Source organism: Chiloscyllium plagiosum, chromosome 24 (assembly GCF_004010195.1).
Source record: "Chiloscyllium plagiosum isolate BGI_BamShark_2017 chromosome 24, ASM401019v2, whole genome shotgun sequence".
NCBI lineage: Eukaryota > Metazoa > Chordata > Chondrichthyes > Orectolobiformes > Hemiscylliidae > Chiloscyllium > Chiloscyllium plagiosum.
The window spans coordinates 54,641,720-54,660,967 of NC_057733.1; the positions used below are offsets into that span (position 1 = coordinate 54,641,720).

Consider the following 19,248-nt stretch of genomic DNA (forward strand, 5'->3'; position numbering starts at 1 on the left):
CTACATCTCTGGAACTATTCGGAGGCCTATAGAAAACTCCCAACAGGGTGACCTCTCCTTTCCTGCTTCTAGCCTCAGCCCATACTACCTCAGTAGACAAGTCCTCAAACGTCCTTTCTGCAACTGTAATACAGTCCTTGACTAACAATGCCACACACCCACCTCTCTTACCACCTTGCCTGTTCTTACTGAAACATCTAAATCCCGGAACCTGCAACAACCATTCCTGTACCTGCTCTATCCATGTCTCTGAAAAAGGCACAACATCGAAGTCCCAGGTACCAATCCATGCTGCAAGTTCACCCACTTTAAGACAGGAGATGTATCCAAAAGTTATTTTTTGGGAACAGGCCACAGTGAGACAAAAAACAGTATTAACGTTTAGTAGATTGATGAACATCCTGGGGTTACCATTGGCCAGAAACTGAACTCGACTCATCACATAAACACAGTGGCTGCAAGAGCAGGTCAGAAACCCGGAATATTGCAGTAAGTAATTCACCTCCTGACTCCCTAAAACCTATCCACCATCCACAAGGCACAAGTCAGGAATGTGATGGAATATTCCCCAGTTGCCAGGATTGATGCAACTCCAACAACATTCAAGAAGCTTGACACCATCCAAGAGAAAGCAGCCCACTTAATTGACATCACATCCACAGGCATCCACTCCCTTCAGCACCAATGCTCAGTACCCCCAGTATGTACTATTTACAAGACCAAGGTGAATGAAACTAGAACTAGCGGGCATTGCTTCAATGTGAGGGGAGCAAATCAAGGACTGAGTTGAGGAGGAACTTCTTCACCCAAAGGGTGGTGAATCTGTGGAATTCCCTGTGCAGTGAAGCTGTTGAGATTATCTTGTTGAATGTTTTTAAGACCAAGGTAAAGCGATAATGGAATTAAGGCTTATCATGAGTTGGCGGGTGAGTAGAGCGGAGTCCAATGATCGTATTGAATGGCAGAACAGGCTCGATGGGCCAGATGGCCTACACCTACTCCTGTTCCTTACGTTCCTACGTTCCTATGTAAGATTTACTGCAGAAATTCACTAAAGGTCGTCCAACAATACCTTCCAAACACATATCCTCTACCATCTAGAAGGACAAATCAGCACAGGAGCTGGACAAGGCCATTTGGCCCCTCAAGCTGCTCTGCCATTTTGCAAAGCATGGCTGATCTGGATGTAAGCTCAGCTCCACATTCCCACTGAGCCCTGATAACCCCACACTGTTCCCCCTCCCTCCCCCACCAAGAAGAGAATTCCAGGGAAAAGCTCAGGTAGAAACATGGAAACACCAATATCTATAAACTATGTCAAATAAACATGGAAATTAAAAGTGGGGAAAGGCCATTCAGCCCCTCAAGCCAGCTCCCCCATTCAGTAAAACCAGGCTGATCTGAGTGTAGCATTAAATCTACATCCCTACCCCCACCCCCCCACCCTCAATTACATTTAACCCCTACCCGACCCAACCTCCTGACAAAGAATCTATCTGCTTCAGCCTTAAAAATATTTAATGACCTTGTCTCCACTGTTTTCACCATTCCTAAGACCGGCATCCCTCTGAGGGAGACAGCTTCTCTCCCTCTCTGTCTTAAAGGGAGAGCCTTTGTGTGTAAACTGTGTGCCCTCATTCTAGTCTCTTCCTCCCCATTAAAGGAATCTTACTTTCAGAATCTTCGATGTGTCAGGTCCCCTCAGATCCTCGTTCTCAATAAGATCACCGTGCTCTCTTCCATACTGGCCCAGCCTGCCCAACCTTTCCTCACACGGTAACCACCTGAGCCAGGGATCAGTCGAGTGAACTGCCTGCTAATTGTTTTTAATTCAGTTCTATCCTTTCTGATGTATGGAGTTCAGAACTGTACACAATACTCCAGGTGTGATCTCACCATACAGACACGCAAGGTGATAATCCCTACTTCAATATTCCATTCCCCTTGCAGAAATGACAACATTCCAGTCACCTTCCGAAACACTTGCTGCATCTGCATACTAATGCCATGTCATATATCGCTGATCCTTCACTGTTGCTGCGTCAAAATCCTGGAAAAGACTCCCTAAGGCCATTGTGGGTCTACCTACAGCACATGGATTGCAGCTGTTCAGGGAAGCATCTCACCCCCACCTTCTCAAGGGGCAACAAGGGACAGGCAATAAATTCACACGTGAACAAGGCAAACATTTAAAAAGACAACAGATGCAGCAGGATCGAGGCAAACTCATCAGTATTTTATTAAGATTGAATAATCAGAAAGATGGGCACTAGATCCAGACACAAATAAATAGTATTTACACAGTCATTGTAAATTCATTCATCGTAAAATCAACAACATTCTACAAGCTGTTTCTTCCTTACTTGAATCGATTGTAAAACTATTTACAAAATATGACTATTCCCACATAATAATTTTGGGTAATTTTGGCAGCTCAATCTATCTTTGATCTTTATAAACTTTAGGGTATCAAGAGTGACCTCAGACTATCGGGTGGAGAGATGGCTGACTCAATTGTCATTCCCTCATTCCATCAAATCCTCCCAGGACAGGGACAGCATGGGGTTAGATACAGAGTAAAGCTCTCTCTACACTGTCCCCCATCAAACACTCCCAGGGCAGGGACTGCACAGGGTTAGATACAGAGTAAAGCTCCCTCTACACTGTCCCCCATCAAACACTCCCAGGACAGGGACAGCATGGGTTTAGATACAGAGTAAAGCTCTGTCTACACTGTCCCCCTTCAAACACTCCCAGGACAGGGACAGCACAGGGTTAGAGACAGGGTAAAACTCCCTCTAACACTGACAAGTATAATTCTGTTGTTAGTTTACAAGCTGACCAGTGCTTCCTCGAGTATCTGGCCTTGCTGAATTGTTTGCAGTGCCAGTACCCTGCCCTGTGGTGTTGTTGATGTCATGTATATTTCACAACGTTCCAAGGCAGAGTGAGCCAACCTGACTGGCAAAGCCACTGCAGGAATTTGGTGGAAGGTATCTGCCACTAGCTGCTGTCTCTAGGTCTCTCCTGGTCATCTTTAACCATTCTTGTCTTCCATCCCTTGCCCTTAAACTGGGGCTGATGAATGTAATGTTTTGTTATAGTTCAGATTGTGCAGTGTGGCTTTACGTTTGGTATAATTGGCCAGATCAGTCTGTGATGGTAAGTACCCAGCTTTGGAAGGTGGGCAAGACAGACCCACCCACAGACACAGCCACTTGAGCTGAGCTGCTGCCAAGGAACAGACCTTCAATGATGCTGCGAGTCTCTGACATTTCAGGGCAGCCAATCCCCTCCCCGTCCCAGGACTGACCCAGTGCATCAGAAGGTTCAGACTCATGAAGACTTGAGGCCTGATGTGATTTTCTGATTTAGATCACGTGGTAACTCAGAGGTGACTAAGAGACAACAATAAGAAAACAAACATCTCCCTTCATTCTGTCCAGAGTATTGGAAAATCCAGCAGAATTCAGGACCTTTAAATACTTTGAATAATAAATTGCTAACATTGAGAGTTCATTGTGTTATTACCAAGGCCCATCTGTAAGAAATGATCTTCTCAATCATCAAAGACCTACTGAGACATGTTGTAAGCTGTTACAAATCTAAGACATTAAGTGCTCATTTAATTAGTTTGTCAAAAGTGAGATTTTTCCAAAAAAGCTTTTTGTAAATCATTTTTCTCTTAAGAACCTTTGCAAATAGCAGCCTATTGAAGTCCAGTCAGTTCTCTTAAGAGGTCACAGGTTTTCTTATCTTTGACTTCAAACAGCTTCTTGATCCGTTTCTCATTCACAGTCCTCACAAAACTATGGGGCTGGAGAACAGCCATCCCATTGTGGACATCTCCCATGACAATCAGAGGACCATCTTCTGTGGTCATGTTGGGACAGGGGCAGTTCCAGTCCATGTTTAAGAGTGTGATCTCCAGGACCTCACTGCCAAAGAACTGAAGCCCCATCTTCTCATCCTTCAGGACTCTGTCTACAGTGAACAATGCTCGGCCAGAGTCTGCATCTTCTGTCAGTTCAGTCATGCGGCCAACTATCACATAGTCACTCTTGCAATAGCTTGTCACTATTTTGAAGCGTGGTTTGCAGACCTTACATTGCTGGCTCCTGGGGTATGGACAGATTTCCTCACAGGTCTCCCTGCTTTCAAAATTGTTCTCATTGCCCCCACAGCCTCCGTAGATGAAGGATTGACACTGCTTCATCAGGCTGTTGTAGGCCCAGCGGGGATCCCAGACCTTACAGGGACCCTGGAGAGCAGGCAGATTGCAGATATTGACTGGCTCATTCATGCATGTTGACATACAAGCCTCATAGGTCTCAAAGTGGTTCATGTTCCCATCGCAGCGTCCGTAATTAAAGGTGAAGCAGTTGTTTTTCTTGGGGTCATAATACCATCTGATCTGAGGCTCTCCACAGCTGCCACGGTCGGGCTGTTTCAGACACTCGGTCGCTGGGATCTGAGTTGTGTTGGCAGAGTTCTGCCTCATCAGGTCTTCCCGTTTGATCACTGAGAGTGGAACATTCGCCCTCAGGAAGCCTCCAGCATTGCGGGCTGTGCAGGTGTAGATCCCAGCGTCTTGCAGCTGAGCATTGTAAATGACCAGCTGGCCAATGTTAGTGACCACCACATTGCCATTGACATGGTTGGGCCTCATGATGATGTTCTCCCTCCCTTCCAGCTCCTTCTCCCATGTGACCTCGGGCCTTGGTCTGCCACTGACATCGCAGAGGAAGCTGACTGTGCCTCCCACGTAGGTGGACTGGTGGACCGGGTTGGAAAGCAAAGCTGGTGGCACCACGTCCTGGGAGGTGGTGAGCAAGTCGGCCGTGGTGGGCCGGGCAGTGGTCTGCATTGTCATGGGGCTAGTGTGTGGCCAGGCCACCTGGTGGGTACATGTGACCACAGTTAGGGTGATGCCCTTGGTACATGCCTCAGCATCCATGTAACATTTGTTGTAGTACGTTAACCCATCAGAGGCACAGGTAAAGTGTGGCTCCTTCTCACACCGATCCTTGCACTTGCACACAGGCTGCCCGTCCCAGATGTCACACTCAGAGCCCTGCTGGACACACATGAAGCGGTCACAAGTGGCTCCCCGAGGCATCCCAACTGGGCCCTTCCTCCCTTTAACAGCCATGTACCTGGCAGCAACACAACTCTTCATACCACACACGTTCGGACAACACTTCTCAAACGTTTCACAGTCCTGAGGAAATAAAAAGATTTTCAAAAGAAGGCATTCGGTTAAACACAAGGCATTTCAACAACAACTTGCATTGAGCTAACACTCAGAATGTAGGAGAGACATTGCACAGTGTTGGACAGGGATGGGAATCCCATAGGATTTGACAATGACCCACACAAGGAGGTATCGGCTGGAGAGTAAGTTGTTCAAATGGCCATAAACTGTCAATAAAACTGCTGAAGGAGAAGGAGACCATTCTACCCATTGTGACTGTACCAGTTCATTCAGCTCCTGTACAACAACAACCCATCTGCGCTGTCCAGGCAACTTGCCGATGGAGAGGGGGAATACTCCATGGAACGCTATGGGACTGGACTCACACTTTTCAATCTCACAGTCCATTAGCTGGAGCACAGCAAACAATCAACAGAAATACAGAAAGAGCTTGCATTTATATAGCATTCTGCAAATCCTCAGGATGTCCCAAAAATCCTCATAGTTAACAAAGTACTCACGCTGGTAATGGAGGAAATATGGCAGCCTATGTTTGGACAGAGCAAGATCCCATTAAGAACATGATTGTGACCACATTATTCTTTTTAGTTCTGGGATAAATATTGGCCACAGAAACCCTTAGTCTCACAGATGTTTTCACACACGCCTGAGATAGTTAACAGGACCTCCAACAGTGCGGCACTCTCTCAGTACTCACCCTCCAACAATGTGGCATTCCCTCAGTACTGACCCTCCGACAGTGCACCACTCCCTCAGCACTGACCCACCGACAGTGCGGCACTCCCTCAGCACTGACCTTCCTATAGTACAGCACTCCCTCACCACTGACCCTCCGACAGTGCGGCACTCCCTCAGAACCGACCCTCGGAGAGTGCAGCACTCCCTCAGCACTGACCCTCTGACAGTGCGGCACTCCCTCAGCACTGACCCTCTGACAGTGCGGCACTTCCTCAGAACCGACCCTCTGATAATGCAGCACTCCCTCAGCACTGACCCTCCGGCCATACGGCACTCCCTCAGCACTGACCCTCCGACAGTGCGGCACTCCCTCAGCACTGACCCTCCGACAGCGCGGCACTCCCTCAGCACTGATCCTCTGACAGTGCCCAGTCCCTCAGCACCGACCCTCCAACAATGCCCACTCCCTCAGCGCTGACCCTCCGACAGTGCCCACTCCCTCAGCACTGACCCTCCGACAGTGCGACACTCCCTCAGCACTGACCCTCCGACAGTGCCCACTCCCTCAGCACTGACATTCCGGCAGTGTGGCACTCCCTCAGCACTGACCCTCCGACAGCGCGGCACTCCCTCAGCACTGACCCCCCGACAGTGCCCACTCCCTCAGCGCTGACCCTCCGACAGTGCCCACTCCCTCAGCACTGACCCTCCGACAGTGCGACACTCCCTCAGCACTGATGCCAGTCCCAGCTCATGCCCAGACAGTAGGAGCACATTACCAGTTCAAATATCTGTTCCTACTTGGTGCAGGTCCAATTCATTCAGACCCCCCAATGCAGCTGTACCATCCCATATATGGAATACACAATCCAATCACACCATGCTGCTGGGCAGGAGACTTGTCAATAAACACTGGCTATTCAGCACCAGGGGGTATCATATCCAAATCCAATCTTCCTCCTAACCTTGTCCCCCCTTACTGCTCCTTCAGCTGATTGGTTCAGTTGATTTGCCTGTCAGTGTGAGCAGGATTTGTTGCTGCTGGTCCCTGAGGGTCCCAGCTGATGAGACCCCCTCACCCTTACCGACTGATAACTCATTGTCGGTGAATTTTCACAATCTTCTCCCTAACTCTGACGGAGAAACAGCGGAAGGGTCTGTGAGTTGTTAGTATTGGACAGACTGTGGGATAGTACAGGCCACAGCTAGCGCCTCTGTCTGCTCTCTCTCTCTCTCTCTCTGGATGATTGCAGCGTCTTCTTTTTCCATGTTAAACCCATTCCCACTGGAAAGTTGTGATCGAAGGTACTTTCAGCCTGACTCTCTCAGGCAGCACATTCCTACTCCTAGCCTGACTTTGCCGACAGCCCTCTGACCACCTCCAGCCCAGTCTGGGCTGCATCTTCCCAAACCTTTCACGTTTCCAAAAGTTGTGGAGTTTTTAAACTCCTCTTTACTCCCATCTCCTCCCAACCTTTGTTACTGAAAGGAGAATGACTGCAGATTCTCCAACTGATCCACAAATTCATCCTCACAGTCTGCTTAGACTTTCCCAACAGTTCCGACCTGTGCTCACACCTGGGAGGTCAGGTTTGGACCCAGTGCACGGTGTCTCAGTTGTAGCTGGAGCTAACCTCGCCTGAAGGCTCAGTGTCGCCCCCTGTACCTTGATTTATAAAGTGCACGATGCGATCTGCTTGAACTGTCAGAAGCTGAGTTCCAGCTTCAGAGAGGTTTGTGCATAGCAACATCCCCTTCACTCTTTCAATCTGTATTCTTCAAACTGGCCTCTCCCTGCACTTTCTGACCCAGTGATACCATTTCAGGGCTTTCTTCCTCCTTGGAGTCGAACTCTGGAATTGTGTCTGACTAGCTCCTTTCTTTCTTCACTGGTTTTCCACATTCCCAATATTCCACAACATCTTCAACTTTCAGACCTGAGCTCTGTGTCCCAGTCCCCATCTATTCCGTGGATCAGAGCCAGCCGTGATGCTAACACTGAGCAGGGCTCTATCTGTTGAAGAGTCACTTGTTAAAACCCTCTGTCTGATTCCCCTGTTCAGTGCCCGGTAACAATCCAATGCTTCCATCCTGACCCTGGGCTGGGGTGGCTGTGCTGGGCAGTGGGTCTTAAACCAAGGGCCATCATTCTCACGGAGTGAGGGTGTGCCTGCTACAGTCTGTGATTCTGCTCTGAGAATGCAGAGTGTTCCTCTCTGGTCTACAGTCACTGGAGTTGGTGTCAGAGGCATACCCAGGGACTGGAGACAGGTGACATCCAACAGTGAGACCACTCTGAGACTCGGATTCCCACTAACCAGGCACTGAACAAAAGCACATCTGGGTCAAAAACCACAGGGGCTCCAGTAAATCAGACAGAATGTTCTGAGGACGGGAAAAGGCGCTTCGCATTACTCTAGAATCCTGCTCATCCCCAAGGAATCCCCTTCTGAAAGACAGAAGGTAAAGCTTTGTAAAGGAGCTGGAAATAAAGAGTTGTTAAAGATCCCTCCTCACTGACAGATAGGAGAAGCTGAGGCTGGGAAGGAACACAGAAAGCAGAAACGACATTCAGCAGCCACTCACCCACAGGTCAGGCTATCCCAAAGTGCCGGCACTGGGATTACAGGGAGAGGATGGTTTATTTACCTGGTCGGTCTCACACTCCCGGAGGCAGGTGCTCTGTGCGTCTACCCAGAGGCTGGGACTCATCTCATTGGGACAAATCCCAGCGTGGGAGTATTTGATCCGTGCCCCAGCCACATAGTGAGCAGCCACAGACAGTAAGGTGAGGAGCTGAACTCCCAGAGACAGCCTCCTGATCACAGCCAGCGGAATACAGCACATACTGAGACACAGGCTAAACCCACAGGCAAGCAGCAAAAGAAACTTTCCGAGTTCTCATCAATTCCTTTCTCTCTCTTTATCCCCCTCTCTATGACTAGTTCTCTGTCTCTGTCCCTATCTACTTCTCTTTCCCTCTCTCTGACTATTTATTTAACTGACCCTCTCGCTCTCTCGATGCTCTCAGACTCTCTCTCTCCTCTCACTCTCTCTCCCTCTGTCGGTGCTCTCAGACCCCTCTCCCTCTCTGTCTCTCTCCCACTCTCGGTGCTCTCAGACCGAGGACACGGGATTAAACCGTTTCAGCTCCACGTGATTTTGGCGAAAAGCGAGTGGTTAATGAGATTTCCTAACCCTCTGCCCTGTATTTATACGGTACCCTCTGGAGAGTCAGTCTGGATGAAGTTTGACATATTCTCACTGAGTGAGTCAGTCCGGCTCTTGGTGACAGTAACAGATTGGTGCTGCTAAAGTTGGAAAGAGTTGAGAGAGTTTGAACGCGCGTCTGTCTAAAGCTTTGGGATTGGAATGGGGGTGGGGGGACAGTAAGACTGGAAACCTCTCCAGCACAGCCCGAATGTACAGCAATGAACTCAGCTGGGCACGGGATGGTGAACATTGTTCCAAACCAGACACACCACCGAGAATTCACAAACAACTTCCATCTTTGTCCGCTCAGGGAAAAGTTACCAACGCAAACAGAAAAAGCGAAGAGTTGACAAAACATTGCAGATTCTCCAGAAACACTCACTGATCATTCCCACCATCACACTCCCACTTGCTCATTCCGTTTCTTATCAACACGCACGATCTGATAATCATTCACAACTTTAATCAGACAGACCACACACACTGACTCTCACTGAGATACAGACCCACACACACTGACTCTCACTGGGGTACAGTCCCACCCACACTGACTCTCACTGGGGAACAGTCCCACCCACACTGACTCTCACTGGGGTACACTCCCACACACACTGACTCTCACCGGGGTACAGCCCTACACACACAGACACTCACTGCGGTACACCATCCACATGCACTGACTCTCACTGGGGTACAGTCCCACACACACTGACCCTCACTGGGGTACAATCCCACCCACACTGACTCTCACTGGGATACACTCCCACACACACTGACTCTCACTGGGGTACAGCCCTACACACACAGACACTCACTGGGGTACACCATCCACATGCACTGACTCTCACTGGAGTACAGTCCCACACACACTGACCCTCACTGGGGTACAGTCCCACACACACTGACACTCACTGGGGTACAGACCCACCCACACTGACACTCACTGGGGTACAGTCTCACACACACTGACTCTCACTAGGGTACAGTCCCACACACACTGACACTCACTGGGGTACAGACCCACCCACACTGACACTCACTGGGGTACAGTCCCACACACACTGACTCTCACTGGGGTACAGTCCCACACACACTGACACTCACTGGGGTACAGACCCACCCACACTGACACTCACTGGGGTACAGTCTCACACACACTGACTCTCACTAGGGTACAGTCCCACACACACTGACAGTCACTGGGGTACAGACCCACCCACACAGACACTCACTGGGGTACAGTCCCACACACACTGACTCTCACTGGGTTACACTCCCACACACACTGACTCTCACTGTTGTATAGTCTCACACACACTGACTCACACCTGTTTGCACTCCCAAACACACTGACTCCTACTGCAGTTCAGTCCCACACACACTGACTCTCACTGGGGTACAGTCCCACGCACACTGACTCTGGCTGGGATATAGTCACACATATACTAACTCTCGCTGGCGTAAATTCAACACACACTGACTCTCATTGGGGTACAGCAACCACATGCACTGACTCTCACTGCGGTACATTCCACACACACTGACTCTCATTGGGGTACAGGGTCCCACACAAACTGAATCTCACTGGGGGACATTCAAACACACACTGACTCTCACTGGGGTACGGTCTCACACACCCACACACCCACACAAACTGAGTCTCACTGGGGTACAGCCCCCCACATACTGACTCTTACTGGGATACAGTCCTACACAAACAAACACTGCCTCTCAGTGGGGTACAGGGTCGCACACACACTGACTCTCACTGTGGTACAGTCCCACACTCACACTGACTCTCACTGGGGTACACCATCCACATGCACTGACTCTCACTGGGGTACAGTCCCACACACACTGACCCTCACTGGGGTACAGTCCCACCCACACTGACTCTCACTGGGGTACACTCCCACACACACTGACACTGACTGGGGTACAGTCCCACACACACTGACACTCACTGGGGTACAGACCCACCCACACTGACACTCACTGGGTACACTCCCACACACACTGACTCTCACTGGGGTACAGTCCCACACAGACTGACACTCACTGGGGTACAGACCCACCCACACTGACACTCACTGGGGTACACTCCCACACACACTGACTCTCACTGGGGTACAGTCCCACACACACTGACACTCACTGGGGTACAGACCCACCCATACTGACACTCACTGGGGTACGGTCCCACACACACTGACTCTCACTGGGGTACACTCCCACACACACTGACTCTCACTAGGGTACAGTCCCACACACACTGACACTCACTGGGGTACAGACTCACCCACACTGACACTCACTGGGGTACACTCCCACACACACTGACTCTCACTGGGGTACACTCCCACACACACTGACTCTCACTATTGTATAGTCTCACACACACTGACTCACACCGGTTTGCACTCCCAAACACACTGACTCCTACTGCAGTACAGTCCCATGCACACTGACTCTGGCTGGGATATAGTCACACTTTTACTAACTCTCGCTGGCGTAAATTCAACACACACTGACTCTCATTGGGGTACAGCATCCACATGCACTGACTCTCACTGGGGTACATTCCACACACACTGACTCTCATTGGGGTACAGGGTCCTACACAAACTGAATCTCCCTGGGGGACACTCCCACACACACTGACTCTCACTGGGGTACGGTCTCACACACACACACACCCACACACACTGAGTCTCACTGGGGTACAGCCCCACACATACTGACTCTTACTGGGATACAGTCCTACACAAACAAATATTGCCTCTCAGTGGGGTACAGGGTCGCACACACACTGACTCTCACTATGGTACAGTCCCACACTCACATTGACTCTCACTGGGGTACAGTCACAGGCACACTGACTCTCACTGGGGTACAGTCCCATACACACTGAGTCTTACTGGGGTACAGTCCCGAACACACTGAGTCTCATGGGGTACAGTCCCACACACACTGAGTCTCACTGGGGTACAGTGCCAAACACACTGAGTCTCACTGGGGTACAGTCCCACACACGCTCACTCTCACTGGGGTACAGTCCCACACACACTGACTCTCTCTGTGGTACAGTCCCATACACACTGACTCTCAATGGTGTACAGTCTCACATGTACTGACTGTCACTGGTGTGCAGTCCCACACACACTGACTCTCAGTGGGTTACTGTACCACACTCACTGACTCTCAGTGGGTTACTATACCACACATACAAACTAGCCGATCAATGGCAGGGTAAGTCAGTTATATGCTGATTGAATTAAACAGCCTGTGTGTAATAGTCAGCATGCAGGCTGTAGTTAACCATCTCCTGTTTTGGGTATGGTTTGTATTTGGACAGCACTTACTGAACAATCCAAAGTGCTCGAATCATTACTCCATCACTTCATTGAAAGTAATGAGGTGAACTCAGAACGTGGCCCATTTTCTCTGGCAATTGGCGTTCCCCGTTCATACACAGGCACTCCCAGTGTTTTGACTTTCTGTGTCAACTGAAGGAATATGTTTAAGTTCTGCACTTTGTAGTGAACCACCAAAGATCATGAGCAGCTTATTCTAGGTGGTGTGGTAAACTAACTAGGGGACTCAGTTATACAACAAGGGCACAATCATTTACAGCAGAGATGCAGAGCAATCTTCCTAGAGGGTAGTGACTGTCTGAGATTTTTTATATTAATTATATGCCTCAGCCAATCAACATTAACTTGCCAACCAAACAGCACACTAGTGGTGGTTTGAATTTTGACATCCTTGACTTTGAGCTGGTCAGAGCAAGATCAAAAGCTTTAACCATGTGTTTTTGTGTAAATTGCAATAAATCTTCATTCCAATATTCCAGCTTCCTAATAATAAACCGTAACATTTCACTTACCTTGCTATTTGCACTCTCTTGTTAACATCCCGTGGGTCATATAGAATGATACCCAAATCCGCCTGAATGAATGCATTCCAACATTTCTGTTCATTTTATAAAATATTCTGCATTATTTAATTTTTCATGCAAAATGTGTAACTTCATAAAGCCGGATATTCTGCTCCATCTGCCCTATTCTTGCTTATGTACTCACCCTGTCTGAATTCCTTTGCAGCCTCTCTGCATCCTCCTCACAGCTTACCTTCCTATCTAACTTTGTATCAAGAAACCTGATTTGTATTACACACAGGGTTCTCTTCCAAGCCAATAGAATATAAATAGCTGAGTCTGAAGCACTTATCCCAGCAGCATTCCATTAGGTACAGCCAGCCAGTATCAAAATGGCCCTTTCATTCCTATTCGTCATGTTCTGAACATTGACCAATCCTTATCCATGCTCTCCTGAGCTTTAACTTAGTGTGATAACCTCATCTGAGCATCTTATCGAAATATTTTTCAAAATCCAATTTACTACATCCACTACCCTCCCTTTACAATGGAGTCATAAAGATCTACAACACAGAAAACGGTCCTTTGGCCCATCAAGCCTGTGACAGTCATAAACAACCATCTAATTTTCAAATCCTTTTACCCAGCACTTGGCCACTAGCCTCTAATATCTTGGCATCACAAGTGCACATCTAAATCCTTTTTCAATGTGATGAGGGCTTCTGCCTCTCCCACCTTTACAGGCAGTGAGTTCCAGGTTCCAGCACCATGTGGGTGAGATGTTTTCCTTCACATATCCTGTGAACTGCCTGTCCCCTTTCTTAAATCTATGTCCCTGGTCTCTGATCCCTCCATCAAGGGGTAAAAGGTTCTTCCTGCCTACCCTGTTTATGCCCCTCATATTTTTACTTATCTCATTCCTGTCCCCTCTCAATCTCCACTGCTGTAAAGAAAACAACCCCAATCTTTCCAATCTCTCTTCCTAAGCAAAACTCTCCAGCCCAGACAACAGCCTGGTAAATCTTTGCATCCTCTCCAGTGGTCTCACATCCCTCCTTTAATATGGATTCCAGAACTGCACAAATACTTTCGCTACAGCTTAACCAACATTTTACATTGTTCCTACATAACCTCCCTGTTATTAAACTCTATGCCTTGGCTAATAAAGGCAAGTATACCATATTGTCTTCTGAACCACTTTATCTTCCTGTCCTTTATGGGCCAGTGGACATGCACACCACAGAACATAGAACGTAGAAACGTACAACACAGAACAGGTGCTTAGACCCACAATGTTGTACCGAGATTTAATCCTAATATAAAATACAATAACTTAACCTACCCACCCCTCAACTCACTGCTATCCATGTGCATGTCCAGCAGTCACTTAAGTGTCCCTAATGACTCTGCTTCCACTACCACCACTGGCAACGCATTCCATGCATTCCCAACTCTCTGCATAAAGAACCTACCTCTAGTGTCTCCTCTATACCTTCCTTCTAATATCTTAAAACTATGACCCCTTGTACCAGTCAATCCTGCCCTGGGGAAAAGTCTCTGGCTATTGACTCTATCCATGCCTCTCATTACCTTGTGTACCTCGATCAGGTCACCTCTCTTCCTCCTTCTCTCCAGAGAGAAAAGTCTGAGCTTAGTCAACCTCTCTTCACAAGGCAAGCCCTCCAGTCCAGGCAGCATCCTGGTAAACCTTCTTTGCACCCTCTCCAAAGCTTCTGTATCTTTCCTATAGTAGGGCGACCAGAACTGGACACAATATTCCAAGTGTGGTCTCACCAGGGACTTGTAGAGCTGTGGCAAAACCTCAGCTCTTAAACTTGATCCCCCTTTTAATGAAAGCCAAAACATCATATGCTTTCTTAACAACCCTATCCACTTGGGTGGCAACTTTAAGGAGTCTATATACTCGCACACCCAAATTCCTCTGTTCCTCCACACTGCCAGAATCCTGTCTTTAATCCAAAATTCAGCATCAAGTTCAACCTTCCAAAATGCATCACTTCGCATTTATCCAGGTTGAATTCCATCTGCCATTTCTCAGCCCAGCTCTGCATCCTGTCTATGTCGCGCTGCAGCCTGCAATAGCCCTCGATACTATCAACAGCACCTCCAATTTTGTGTCATCTGCAAATTTACTAACCCACCTCTCAACCTCCTCATCCAAGTCGTTTATAAAAGCTACAAAGAGCAGAGGCCCAAGAACAGAGCCCTGACCTCCAGGCAGAATACTTTCCATCTACAACCACTTTCTGCCTTCTCTTAGCCAACCAATTCTGAATCCAGAGAGCCAAATCTCCCTGTATCCCATACTTCCTGACTTTATGAATGAGCCTACCATGGGGAACCCTATCAAATGCCTTGCTGAAGTCCATAAACACCACATCCACTGCTCGACCGTCATTGACCTGTCTTGTCACCTCCTCAAAGAACTCAATAAGATTTGTGAGGCATGACCTGCCCCTCACAAAGCCATGATGACTGCCTTTAATCACACTATGCTTTGCCAAATAGTCATAAATCCCATCCCTCAGAATTCTTTTCAAAACTTTGCTGACCACAGACGTGAGACTGACCAAGGCACCTCTGATCCATGGTGCTCCCCAGAGCCCTATCATTCATCAGGTGTTCCTTACCTTTGTTTGTTCTACCCAAATGCATCACCTCACATTTATCTGATTTAATTCCACGCAATTCAATCCTACTAGGTACATCTTCAATAAATACTCATGTATTATGATTTTCAAATTGTCCTGTTACCATATATTAATTATAGCTTCTAGCATTTTACCTACTATGGATATTGGACTGACTGGACTAGAGTTTCCCATTTTTTGCCTTTATGTTATCTTAAATAGCGCGATTATATTTATTATTGTTCTCGTAGTCACTGCTCAAGAATTTGCTAAAATCTGGAAGGTCAAATCCAATGCATCCGCAATCTCTCCAGTCACCTGTTTTGGAATCTGAAGATGTAGGTCATCAGATCAGGAGATTTAGTGTCGCTTAATCAATTAATTTGTCCGTTAATGCTTGGACTATCTTCTTTAATTTCCTCATTTTTGGTTCCCTATTAGTTCTGGGATATTTTAATGCATTCTACAACAAAGATATGATACTGCACAAAATATTTGTTTAATCTCTCTGATATTGCTTAAATTTCAATAAAATTTCTATGTATTATGATCAATACTACCTAGAGACACTTTTACCACAAAACTATTAACTATTAATTAATTATTTCTCATTGTATAGCATTGAATCGAAAATAACTTGTTCATAGTTGATTCCTTGATATACTGACCTAGAAACTATTGTGTGTATATATTTCATGAATTGTCTTCTACATTATTGCTGCAAGTCTTCTTTGCTCAGTCTATGTGGAAATTAAATCCACCATAATCACTTAGATGTGTCTCCAACTTCCTGAGCAATATTCTGTCCAATATTTTTATTACTGTTGAGAGATCTGTAAGTAAATCCAATCATACTGTCTACACGTTGCAGTAATGTAGGCTTCACCCAAACTGATTCTAGTGCTTCTGTTTTCAAAACTAAGATTCTCTTTCTTTCTTGTATCTATTCCATCCTTTGTATTGATCCCAACTCCTGCAAATTCTCATCTGAAAATTGTAACTTTAGAATATGTTGGAATATCTGGTTCGTGAACTTGATCACTTTGCTACCATGTCAGGAGGAAAGAGACCCAGTCTGTTTGTCTTTTCCTCATAGGTATAGCACCCCTCCCCCTGCCAACAAACCCTGGTATTATTTCTGTCAATCATTTTCACACCATCTCCAGTGCCACTGTAGCCCCTTTAATATTGATGACCAAAATTGTACTTTAGTGATCCTGCTCTTCCTGAAATATTTTAATGACCGGGAGCTTAGTGCATGGGGTACAATTTCAAAGTTTGCAAATGGCACTACGTTTGCAAGAACTGTAAACTGTGAGGTGGACAGTGTGGGACTTCAAAAGGACACTGACGACTTGGACTGGGCAGGGAGGGAGCATTTGAGGGTCAATGCAGAGAGATGTGAGACTTTGATCAGAAGAACATTGAAAGACAATATAAAATACGGGGTACGATTCTGAAAGGAGTGCAGGAGCAGAAGGATCAGGGTGTATTTGTGCACAGATCATTGAAGGTGGCAGGACAGGGGCGAGAGCAGTTAATAAAGTATGCAGTGTTCTCAGCCTTATTTAATAGGGGCATAGAGTACACAAGCAGGGAGGTGATGTTAAACTTATACAAGACTCTTAAGTATTATGCACAGCTGTGGGCGCCACATTATGGGGAAGATGTGAATACATTAGAGAGAGAGAGAGAAAGAGTAGAAGCAATTTATAAAAATGGTTTCAGGAATGAGAAATTTCAGTGATGAGGGTAGATTGAGGAAGTTGGGTTTGTTGTTCTAGTAGAGAAGAGGCTGTGACAAGATCTGATAAAGGTTTTCAAAATTGTGAGCAGTCTGGATACAGTGGAATCGAGAGTGCGATGCTGGAAAAGCACAGCAGGTCGGGCAGCATCCGAGGAGCAGGAGAGTCCACGTTTCAGGCAAAAACCCTTCATCAGAAATAGAACATAAAACAATACAGCAGAGAACAGGCCCTTCGGCCTCGATGTTACGCCGACCTGTGAACTGTTCTCAGCTTGTTCCCCTACACTATCCCATCATCATCCATGTGCTTATCCAAGGACTGTTTAAATGCCCCTAAATGTGGCTGAGTTAATTACAATGGCAGACAGGGTGTTCCATGTCCTTACCACTCTCTGCATAAAGAACCTGCCTCTGACATCTGTCTTAAATCTATCACCCCTCAATTTGTGGCTATGGTCCCTCATGCAAGCTGACGTCATCATCCTAGGAAAAAGACTTTCACTGTCTACTCTATCTAATCCTCTGATCATCTTGTATGTCTCTATCAAATCCCCTCTTAGCCTTTTCTCTCCAATGAGAACAGACCCAAGTCTCTCAGCCTTCCCCCCCAGACCAGGCAACAGCATGGTAAATCTCCTCTGCATCTTTTCCAATGTTTCCACATCCTTCCCAAAATATGGTGACCAGAACTGTACACAATATTCCAAGTGTGGCCGCACCAGCATTTTGTATAGTTGCAGCATGATATTGTGGCTCCGGAGCTCAAACCCTCTATGAATGAAACCTAACACACCGTATGCCTTCTTAACAGCACTATCCACCTGGGTGGCAACTTTCAGGGATCTATGTACATGGACTCCAAGATCCTCTGCACATCCACACTACCAAGATCTTTCCACTGACCCAGTACTCTGCCTTCCTGTTATTCTTCCCAAAGTGCATCACCTCACATTTAGCTGCAAATGGAATACAGTGGAAAATTGTGAGCAGTTTGGATACAATGGAAGTTGTTCCTATAAGTAAAAGGAATAAAATCAAGAAGGCATTGATTTAAAGTGATTTAAAAAAAAACACGTGTGATATGAGACAAATGTCTTCACACAAGTGGTTCAATCTGGAACACACTGCCTGGAAGTGTGCTGCAACTAGGCTCCGGTGGGGGCGTCAGCAGGAGCAAGGTGCATGGAGTGGGGAAAGGGCAGGAGAATAGTTCTAAAGTACAATACTCATTTGGGGAGTTGGTGCAGACACAATGGGCTGAATGGCCTCTTTCAGCATCATAACGCTTCTATGATTCTGAATGATCTGATGGAAACTCTGTATGAAATGTGCTACTCTGGTCTACCCTCTATGTCTTCTCTTTAAAACATTCAGTGTTTGGTCAAATGAGACTTTCCCTATTGAAATCCATGCTATTTATTTATTTGCAAAGTGCTTTTTTGATTTTCTAATGTTTGATTTTAGTCAGCTTCAATTCTTTTGCTGAGCATCAATGTTAAGCTGACTGCTCTGTAATTCCTTTTCAGAATGACATTTGCTGTTCATCATGCCTCTGACAGTACACCTTTTTTCAAATGTTGTGAAACCTTTTCTATCGCTTTCCTCAATGGCTTTTCAAATGCGTGGATGTAATCTGTCCTGATCACATTTTATCCTTTTTGATTACTTTATGTAATATTTTCCTTTTTATTATACTAAAAGCACATTTTTCATTGCACATCCACTATCCTCTCTCCCTGTTAAATACTGGAGCAAAGTAATTATTTAATATTCTGGTCTTTTTTCTCTATCATTACCTGTGATCTATCCTGTTAATCACAGGGTCAGTCTATCTCCTTCTCAACTCTCCTTTCTTCATTTACGAGCT

At 46.7% G+C, this 19,248-nt stretch overlaps 1 protein-coding gene across 1 annotated transcript; it reads right to left on the minus strand.

Moving 5' to 3' along the window:
- Positions 1 to 2,704: 2,704 nt before the first annotated feature.
- Positions 2,705 to 9,089, minus strand: LOC122562317 (WAP, Kazal, immunoglobulin, Kunitz and NTR domain-containing protein 2-like). Its single transcript, XM_043715183.1, has 2 exons — positions 8,543 to 9,089; positions 2,705 to 5,221 (listed from the first exon to the last, which is right to left on the minus strand). Exons 1-2 carry the CDS (start codon positions 8,738 to 8,740, stop codon positions 3,710 to 3,712), a joined length of 1,710 nt encoding a protein of 569 aa, XP_043571118.1. The 5' UTR covers positions 8,741 to 9,089; the 3' UTR covers positions 2,705 to 3,709.
- Positions 9,090 to 19,248: the final 10,159 nt, after the last annotated feature.

Excerpts from the sequence above, each read along its gene's own strand:
- LOC122562317 (XM_043715183.1), bottom strand. The coding sequence starts at position 8,740 with ATGTGCTGTATTCCGCTGGCTGTGATCAGGAGGCTGTCTCTGGGAGTT. Across the intron at positions 5,222-8,542 it reads GGGAGTGTGAGACCGACCAG|GACTGTGAAACGTTTGAGAA; the intron begins GTAAATAAACCA and ends TTATTTCCTCAG.